The following is a 9543-nucleotide window of genomic DNA, read 5'->3' on the forward strand; positions in this document are numbered from 1 at the left end:
TGCACATATTGGAGGTCTTTAAAACTCCTGGGACTGAACATCCTTGCTGGTGTTGGCCTCTCGAGGTGCCTTGGTCTTCTTGGGCAGGAGCTGAGCCTGGATGTTGGGCAGCACTCCTCCTTCACTGATCGTGACTCCCCCCAGCAGCGTGTTCAGCTCCTCATCGTTCCTCACAGCCAGCTGAATGTGGCGTGGAGCGATGCGCAGCTTCTTGTTATCTCTGCTGGCGTTTCCGGCCAGTTCCAGCACCTCCGCGGACAGATACTCCAGAACCGCGGTGAGGTAAACAGCAGCACCGGAACCGACCCTGTGCGCGTAGTTGCCCTTCTTCAGGAGGCGTGCGATGCGGCCAACCGGAAACTGAAGCCCAGCACGTGTGGAGCGGGACACGGAGGACTTGGTCTTAGCAGCCGCTACAATTTTCTTCCCACGACCAGACATGATGCTTCGAGCTGTCGAGGGAAAGAGGGACATTGAGGGCATCATACAGGAACCGCACGTGCAGAAACTCGCCACATTATCACAATGACATTATCGCCAAAGTTTAACCAGCTACAGGAAATGACATCAAGCGTCAAGCTGAAATAATAAAGTTGCATTAAAATACCGTGCCCCTCTTTCGAGCCGCTTACCTTTTTAGTGTCCAGATAGACTTAAGGTTAAAGTTGTGGCACGAGATGACCTGCTTATATAGCAGCCGTGTAACACGCTTCACCTGGTCTGCACCACAACAACCAATCAGCTCACAGACACAATTAAGATGCAGCTCGAGACCGAACACACCGGTAGTGTGCGCAGCATTTCATCCGGAAATGTTTCGGTGTACCTGAAACTGTGCATTGCACCTCTTTCACACTCAGGAAAATTTATTTAAAATAAATTCACAATTATTAATAAGGCCTGAACAGAGTCCTGACCTCAACCTGATAGAACACCTTTGGGTTGAATTAGAGCGGAGACTGCCAGCCAGACCTTCTCGTCCAACATCAGTGCCTGACCTCACAAATGCTCTTCTAGAGAAATGGTCAAAAATTCCCATAAACACACTCTTAACCTTGTGGAAAGCCTTCCCAGAAGAGTTGAAGCTGTTATAGCTGCAAAGGGCGGGTCAACTCCATATTACATTCATGTGCATGTATATATATTAATGCTGTAACAGATTTAGGCCTCTTAGTTCCACTGCAGGGAAATTTTCTTTTTACTACAGCATACAGAGACACTTGATACAATTGGGAACATGCACATATTGGTGATGGTCCACTTTTTTTCTAATGAACAGCATTCAATGTTATCAGGAGGAACTTTATCATGCAGCAAGACAGTGACCCAAAACACACCGCTAACACAACAAAGGACTTCAACTCCTGAAGATGAGACTCAAGAGAGAAACCCCCTAAAACAAACAACACCTTAAAGAAGCTGTGGTACAAACCTGGAAATTCAACCGGTTGATGTAATGAGGTCAGGGTTAGGCTGGTCTGATGCAGTTGTGTTACAGTGTTAGTGTGTCACTGCTACTGACTTTAATTTACCTTTAAATGATCTGTTCCTGTGAATGTCTTCTGTGTATAGCAAAGTAATTGGCCTTGCTGTTTCAACACTTTCAGAGGGGCATCTATCTATCTAGTATATTTTTTTTGGTATATTGCCAGTCTTAACCATGTTACCTTTTGGTTCTTTCATTACATCATTCATACAGCCTACTTTTGTAAACTATTATAAGATAAGATAAGATAAGATAAGATAAGATAAGATAAGATAAGATAAGATAAGATAAGATAAGATAATATTAATTAATATCTTTACAAGATAATATTTATTAATCCAGATGGAAATTCTTTTGCCATAGACTATTCTTCTTCTTCTTCTTCTTCTTCTTCTTCTTCTTCTTCTTATTATTATTATTATTAATAATAATAATAATAATAATATTAGTAATAGTAGTATCATCATCATCATTATTATTATTATTAATGTTATTATTATTATTGTTGTTGTTGTTGTTGTTATTATTTATTGTTTTCATCACAAAAGGAACATTTGAAGATAACACTGTTATCTACTGCACAGGTAGGATTTATCCCAAAAAAGTTTCTGTGACTTTTACCTTCTTATTTAGTAGGCTGTATATTTATGGTCCAATGGTGATGTGCTTGAATATAAACCAGAAATTCCTGTACCTCGTTATATAGTTATATCCAGTTATATTCTGTATTTAGTTTAATTTGTCACATACAGAACCATGCACATGGAAATGCTTTTCTATTGTATGTGTCATAGTAATAGCAAAAGGGATAATAAATGTAGAAAATATAAATATTACTATGGATCGGTGGCAGATTTATTGTGAATAAAGTGCAGATGTGCGCAGATGATAACCCTATCATTAATCACATTTCCTCCTGTGCTGAAACCATTGATCAGGCCTGATCCAGTGTTACTTTAATAGTACTCATACGGGAGCAGTGTATTCGCGCATGCGCTGTACAGCACCTGGAGCACGTCGAATTGTAAGTCACGTGTCCGCTTGAGTTATCACATGACCACTCTGTACATAACACTGGATCTTGTTGACATGACTAGAAGGACGTGAATATGACCGCCGTGGTGCTGTTAATGATTTCTTTGGCCCTTATGGCCGTATCGACGAATCAGGTGAAAATCCCTCCGCATGAAGAAGTAGCGCGAATGGCTCGGTTCGTCGTTAACCAGTGCGACTGGGCCTCGATGGCCACCATCTCCACTCACGAGCCCGTGAAGGGACAGCCGTTCTCCAACACCTTCTCCATTAGTGACGGACCGCTGGGCAACGGCACCGGGATCCCCTACATGTACCTCACACACATGGAGATCTCCGTGCAGGATCTGCAGGTGAGGAAAGATAGAGGCTCATAATAATGGGGTTAGTGGTTAAGGCATTGGACTACTGATCGGAAGGTTGTGTGTTCAAGTCCCAGGTCCACCAAGCTGCAGGTTCTGGGCCCCTGAGCAAGGCCCTTAACCCTCAGTTGTATAAAAATGAGATGAAAAATGTAAGCCACTCTGGCTTTCTGCTAAATAAAGCTTAGACATGTAGATTCAGGACGTTTGAACCTTTCATGTACCCTGTTACTGTTCAGAGTGAACTTAAAAAGCAATTTGTACAGAAATATACAATATCACAATGAGATGTAGATTTATCTCTTTAATGAGAAATGCAGAGGTGACCGTTTCAAGGAAAAAGTCACGGAGATAAAAAATAAGGAAGAAACACTGAGAGAAACCTTACTCAAAAGGGAACCACAGATACAAAAGTATCGGTCAGTAATCTTTCACAGACACAGATCACAACTTACCAACATCGTCAAGTGATTGGATATCAGCCCTAATATTTTGTCATTGCCACCAATTACACCACATCTGTTCTTGTGAGGTGAAACCCAATTCAAGGAAATATCCAGATGTCAGATATAAACATGGGTGTGTTTGATCATTTATTAGCTAAAATGTTTGATGTGTAGAATGTATATAAACAGTATATGGGTGGGGACACAATTATACTTATTGGTGAATAGAAATAGCAGAAAAGTCCACCCATATATATAAGAGCAACCTTCTTCTATGTTTTTTATTTAGCAATGCCTGTGTGGTCTTCATCAACTTCTATAAATGAACCAATAATTTCGGGTAACAAGGTTTTAATAACGTCGAAAGAATTGATGTGCAAAAGTGCGTAGTTGGGTAAAAATAATTGGAGATCATTTTGGAGATCACTTCATTCATGTCTGAGGGTATAAATTTATGATCAGCTTTTTTAGGATCCTGCCACAGCATGTTGGGGTCCGGACTTTGACTTTGCCGTTCCAAACATCTTGATCTTTAGTTTTTTTCTTCTTTAGCTTTAGCTTGTGTGCTCACTGGGATCATTAGGATCATTGTCCAGTTGCATGACCCAATTTTAAACTGCTGGACAGATTTGTCTTCAGAATATTCTAGTGTAAAGCAGAGTTCATTCTTGTCCTCTGGCTGCAAAACAAGCCCAAGTCATCACATCTCTAGCACCTTGCTTCACAGGTAGTATGTTTGAATTTTGCCAAATATGGCGCTGTTGAAGAAGATGCAGTAGCCTTTATTTATAACACAGTGAAATTCTTTCTTCACCTAGAGCAGCTTTGGAGGTTAGGGTTAGATCACATGATACAGTGCCCCTGGAGCATAGAGGGTTTAGGGCCTTCCTCAAGGGCCCAATGGTGCTGGGGTTTGAACCCCAACCTTCCAATCAACAACCCAGAGCCTTAACCACTTGTGCTAACACATGATATCCAAACTTCTTCACCTTGGTCTCATCAGTCCAAAAGATATTGTTCAGGACTTTTGTCTTTAGTTCAGATGCAAGTTTGCGATCCTAAGTCATGCCGCTACGATCCTTTTGGGGAAAGCCGTGAATGTTTAGCCCTTTTCTGAAAGTGCTATCAGGAACATAACCATTTAATGTGTTTGCAAAGTCCTGTAGGTCAAATGATGTAGCTTTTGGGGTATTTGTGTGCCATTACTCATCACTTATGGCAAGATTAGTAACTGTCTGGAAGGCTCTCCATTTGGAAGCAATCCTTCTCAGTGTAAAATGGTGAATTTAAGATTATTTGGAGAAAGCCTTATAACCCTCCGAGACTGATAAGCAGCAACAATAGCTTTTCTGTAGTGATATCCTTTCTTCTTGATGAGCTGCAGAACACCAAGTTCTGCTTTTATAGAGGAACTCGTACTTCTTGATGATTGTTTAATCTTGTGCATTTCATTAGAAACACACCAGAGTGCTAATTATTCTCTTAATGACTGTTATCTAAAAGTGTGTCCTTATTTTTTCCCCCTTGGTTTCCGAAAGTTTGATTGCTTTTTGTGGGAAAATGAGCTTATTTATTTGTTTATAGACGTTGGACCACACTATTGTAATGTAGGCCCTGATAAATAAAACCATAGAAAAGGAGTTTGTACATTTTTCCCTTTGTCTGTAAAATCTAATCTACTCAGCAGTATAGATATTTATTTGTAGTCGTTTCTTTGAAACCGTAATGGGGATGTGAGAACATTTTACTCAGCAGAAATAATTGCACACATTGAAGTCACAAAATGTCCAGTCATCCAAGTACGTGAGTCAGCTAAATGCTGTGACTTGGCAGTTTTTGTCAAACCCGCTGCATGTTAGTGATCTTTATTATCTCCACTGCCCAAAAACCCAGACCGCTGACAGCACGTGATAATGCTAGCTTATCACATATCCCTCTTTATTAATAATCTGTGAATGAAAGTAATCATATATATTCAGATTCAGTTTATTTATTTGTATAGTGTTTTTAAAGCAAGTACAGAAACAAAGAATAAAAATTATATACAAACTTTTTAAAATTAACTTACAATTTTATCCCTAATGAGAAGCCTGAGGCAACAGTGGTGAGGAAAAACTCCCTGAAATGATATGAGGAAGAAACCTTGAGAGGAACCAGGCTCAGAACTGAACCTCATCCTCATTTGGGTGACACTGGACAATAATTAATGTAAATGTTGTCCTGTCTACAACCGTTTATTGTCACGTGGAACCAAGAACTCCTGAGCAACTAATAAGTCAGTGTGAATTAATTCAAGTGAGTTGAACAATAATTCCTACCTGCTGAAAGCTGACTGATGCAACGGCAGTTTGTTAGTCTCTAAGTCAGACTGTCCACGCAGATCTGTCTCAGCGAGCATCACCAAGCGACAAGACTAACCAGGGAAAGAGTGTCTGGATATATAATGCCTGTGTATTTCATTAGACTTCTTTAACAGCCTTACACATGATGCACCATGGAGTAAATGACCGTGAAATAAAACCATGGCTGTGATGATCAGCTGTTTGTGTGTTTGTTCCACAGGTGAATCCACAGGCCTCCCTCTCGGTATCTCTCGCTCAGACACATTTCTGTAAGAACAAAGGTTACGACCCTCAGAGCCCCCTGTGTGCCCATATTATCTTCTCTGGCTCTGTACAGGAGGTAAGAAAACACAAGCACAGAGGCAGAATTAGAAAACAACACTGACCATAACCTCATTATTTAGACAAAGCCTCACAATGGCAGATATTACTCTGCGTCCTGAAGTGACACTAATTCCTTCCAACCTTAAAAAAAAAAATGAAATAAAATGGGGGAAAAAAAGCATTTATTGATCTGAAATTGTCTTTTTATATCATTTATTTGTATCATGTACTACTGTTTTTATTTTCTTTTGCAGTTATTACATACACCAGTTCCTTATATTTGTTGCGTAATTTCCACTGGACTTGTTTGTATGCGGGTCTTGACAGCAAATAAGCAAAAAACATGCCTCTTGTAGCCGCTGCGAGACATACACTATATGGCCAAAAGTATCTGGACACCCACCCATTACTTCCATATGTGGTGCTTATTCCAAACTTGGTTTAGATTCCCTGGTGCAAACTGAGTTCATTCTCTTTTCTGAGTCTTTTAGCCACATGTACATTTTCAAGTAGAAACTGGAAACCGTAATGGCATTTCCCAGCCTCCTACGAGTCGAACAGTGACTGACGAACCTGACGCTCATGCTGCAGTACGTTACCCATTTCCCAAACGGGCTGTCGAAAATGAAAGCAAAAACGATGCATTTTCTCACCGTCACAGAGTTTCTGAATGTAACCAGGGCAATAAAATGCACACTTACTCATACTATCTTTTACTGATGTATTCATATTGATTTATTAGACAAACTGATGACTCATGATGATACAAAATAGACCATTTAATGTTTTGCTTTTCTTTGTGAAACAGTATCTTCACTTCAGTGTGACTTGAGTTCATCTTCCATGACCTTTTCACTGGGCTTTTTATAGGGACGTTGTTTACTATATACAGTCACGAGGAAAAGAAAGTACACCCTCGCTCAATTCTTTGTTATTATTGATCAGGGCACAAATAACAGTTGTGTAGTTTTCACCAAACTCTGGTGACAAAACAAATCTCAGGTGATGAAAAGCCAATCAGATTTCAATATCTAGTAGAAGTAGATCCATCTTTAGCAGCAATAACCTGAAGTAAATGTTGTCTGTAGGAGTTTATTAGTCTCTCAGCAACAAATACAACATCAGTTCCTCCAGGATTAATCCAGGAGGTTTTTTTGGTGATTGTTCTGGCTAAAGATACTTGATTTTGCAGTTTTTCTTTTTTTGTTCTCAGATTATGGGCAGCACTGTGGCTTAGTGGTTAGCCTCACAGCAAGAGGGTTCGAATCCCAGGTTCGAACATGCAGGGGCCTTTCTGTGTGGAGCATGTTCTCCCTGTGCCTCCGTTGGGGTACTCCGGTTTCCTCCCACAGTCCGAAAACATGTGCATTAGGTTGATTGGTAATTCTAAATTGCCTTTAGGTTGTCTGTCTATATACGTGGCCCTGTGATGGACTGGTGACCTGTCCAGGGTGTACCCCTGCCTTTCGCCCAATGTGTGCTGGGATAGGCTCCAGCAGATCCCTGTGACCCTAATTAGGAATAAAGCGGGTATAGAAGATGGATGGATTGTGCAGAAAACTGTTTTAATAAGAGTAAATTGCAAGCACACATTTCACTTTTAAACTCCTACCCATGAAGACACATGTAATTACTTTACATAAGAGCTGTACTCACGTTCAACACACACGTGAATGGAAGTGAGCTTTGACTGAATGATGATGTCATGTGACACGCCTCGGGCCAAGGGATTTTTGAAAAATTGCAAGCTCCTCCGAATATCACAGATTTGATATTGTGTTCATTTCTGTAATCGCAAGAAATCCTGAATAGACTTGATGTTTAAGGGCATTTGTTTCTGCACAGCTCACTTAAGCCCTCAGCATCTCACTGGGTTTGAGGTCTGGTCTTCATGACACAGCGCTGAGATCTGTGCATAAAATCCTCCATCCTTCTGTGTTGATTTCAGGTGAATGATACAGAAGCTGAATTTGCGAAGAAGGCGCTGTTCAGCAGGCATCCGGAGATGATCGACTGGCCCGTCGACCACAACTGGTTCTTTGCTAAAATGGCAATAAGCCAGGTTTGGGTGTTGGATTACTTCGGAGGGGTGAAGACGGTGTCTCCTGAGGACTACTACAAAGCCACACCTTACTGAAGAGCACCTCTGTGTGTGTGTGTGTGTGTGTGTGAGTGTGTGTAAGTGATGTGTGTCCTGCTCTGCTTTCAGACCATTTAAAAAACCTAAATCGCTTCGGACTTGGAATCAGCTCAGCTCACAGAACCGTGATTTTTATACTTCAACAATTTGAGTCTGAGAGAATTTTTTAAACCACTGTGTCACTAATGATATTGCAAACACTGTTTTTGTCAGTGTTACCCCTTGTGACGATGAACTATTGTGGCTATTGTTTAAACATTGAACTTTACAATACATAAACAGGGTTCTAGGCAAAGTTCTTCACAGCATTTAAACCAAAAACCCCAAATCTATAGACCCCTCAGCCTGGGAGAAAGAAATCCTAAATCATTGCCATGAATAAGAAATACACATGCAGTGCTCCTTTAAATAAAAAAAAAACTAGAAACAAAGCTGGTTCTGCTTTATATTTATTCATAGTCACTGCCTATCTTGGGGCTTCATGCAGAAATAGATCATATTTTGAGAGAGATTCACTCTTTGATTATATCAGTTACAAGATTATTAAAGGTTTCTTCACACACTATGTGGATATAACAGTCTTGTACACCATGACCAAAAGATGGAATTAATCTGAATTTATTAGTATTAATAAATAAATTATAAAGTACTAAATAAATTAGTAGTAGTAATAATAATAATAATAATAATAATAAATAGCAATTGTAGTGTGTGTGTGTGTGTCATAAACAAAAACTCCAGTTAAGAAAGAAACTTTAACAAACAAACATTTTAAAACGTTTTTCTGTCCTAAGTTATCAGGAGGTCTGAACCGTGCCCGATTCTGAAGATTCCACAAACAAATGTATTTTTCTGAAATGTTTCTGGGGGAAAAATTGTTGTTGTTTTATCTTCAGCAATAAGCAGTAGTTGATTCTGTGTCGCTTTGTAAAGACACTATTTTTGATATGTTTTTTTAATCAGTGCTTTTTTAATAACATTACTCTTTTAACTCATGCTGCTTCGAAGTTGATTGTGAAAGGCTTTTTTTTAATACGATGGAGTCTATATTTCTGACAGTTGAATCGGCATACACAGGCCAGGTGAACGCTGGTTTCACCTTTAATTTTCTGCAGTTTGCACAATTAGTCTGTTCATTACGTGGTGTAAAGAATGAGCCTTGATTTCTTCTCATTGACAGGGTCTCATTCAGCAGCATGTCTCCTTGCTGATGCTGATGTTGTGTTGTAGTGTGAAAGCGTGTTCTGTGGCAATGAAATGAAATAAAGTGTAAACTGCTTTCATCAAGCCGCAGTGAGTGTGCTGCTGATTTAACATCCCCCGCCCTTTTCGCCTTGCGTTCTGGCGCTTTTAAGTTATCAAGATGCCATTTTGTCTGCCTGACGCCTCGAATTCGTGCTTTGTACAAGTC

General features: G+C 40.0%; 2 protein-coding genes across 2 annotated transcripts; one reads left to right on the top strand and one right to left on the bottom strand.

The window, feature by feature from the left end:
• LOC131347187 (late histone H2A.2.2) lies at positions 1–952 on the bottom strand. The gene is made up of 2 exons (XM_058381128.1): positions 633–952; positions 1–452 (listed from the first exon to the last, which is right to left on the bottom strand). Exon 2 carries the CDS (start codon positions 439–441, stop codon positions 19–21), a length of 423 nt encoding a protein of 140 aa, XP_058237111.1. The 5' UTR covers positions 442–452; positions 633–952; the 3' UTR covers positions 1–18.
• A 1574-nt stretch (positions 953–2526) lies between these two features.
• Positions 2527–9419, top strand: creg1 (cellular repressor of E1A-stimulated genes 1). The gene is made up of 3 exons (XM_058381126.1): positions 2527–2871; positions 5889–6008; positions 7941–9419. Exons 1-3 carry the CDS (start codon positions 2596–2598, stop codon positions 8127–8129), a joined length of 585 nt encoding a protein of 194 aa, XP_058237109.1. The 5' UTR covers positions 2527–2595; the 3' UTR covers positions 8130–9419.
• Positions 9420–9543: the final 124 nt, after the last annotated feature.

Source organism: Hemibagrus wyckioides, linkage group LG26, assembly GCF_019097595.1.
Source record: "Hemibagrus wyckioides isolate EC202008001 linkage group LG26, SWU_Hwy_1.0, whole genome shotgun sequence".
In the NCBI taxonomy this organism is placed as follows: domain Eukaryota; kingdom Metazoa; phylum Chordata; class Actinopteri; order Siluriformes; family Bagridae; genus Hemibagrus; species Hemibagrus wyckioides.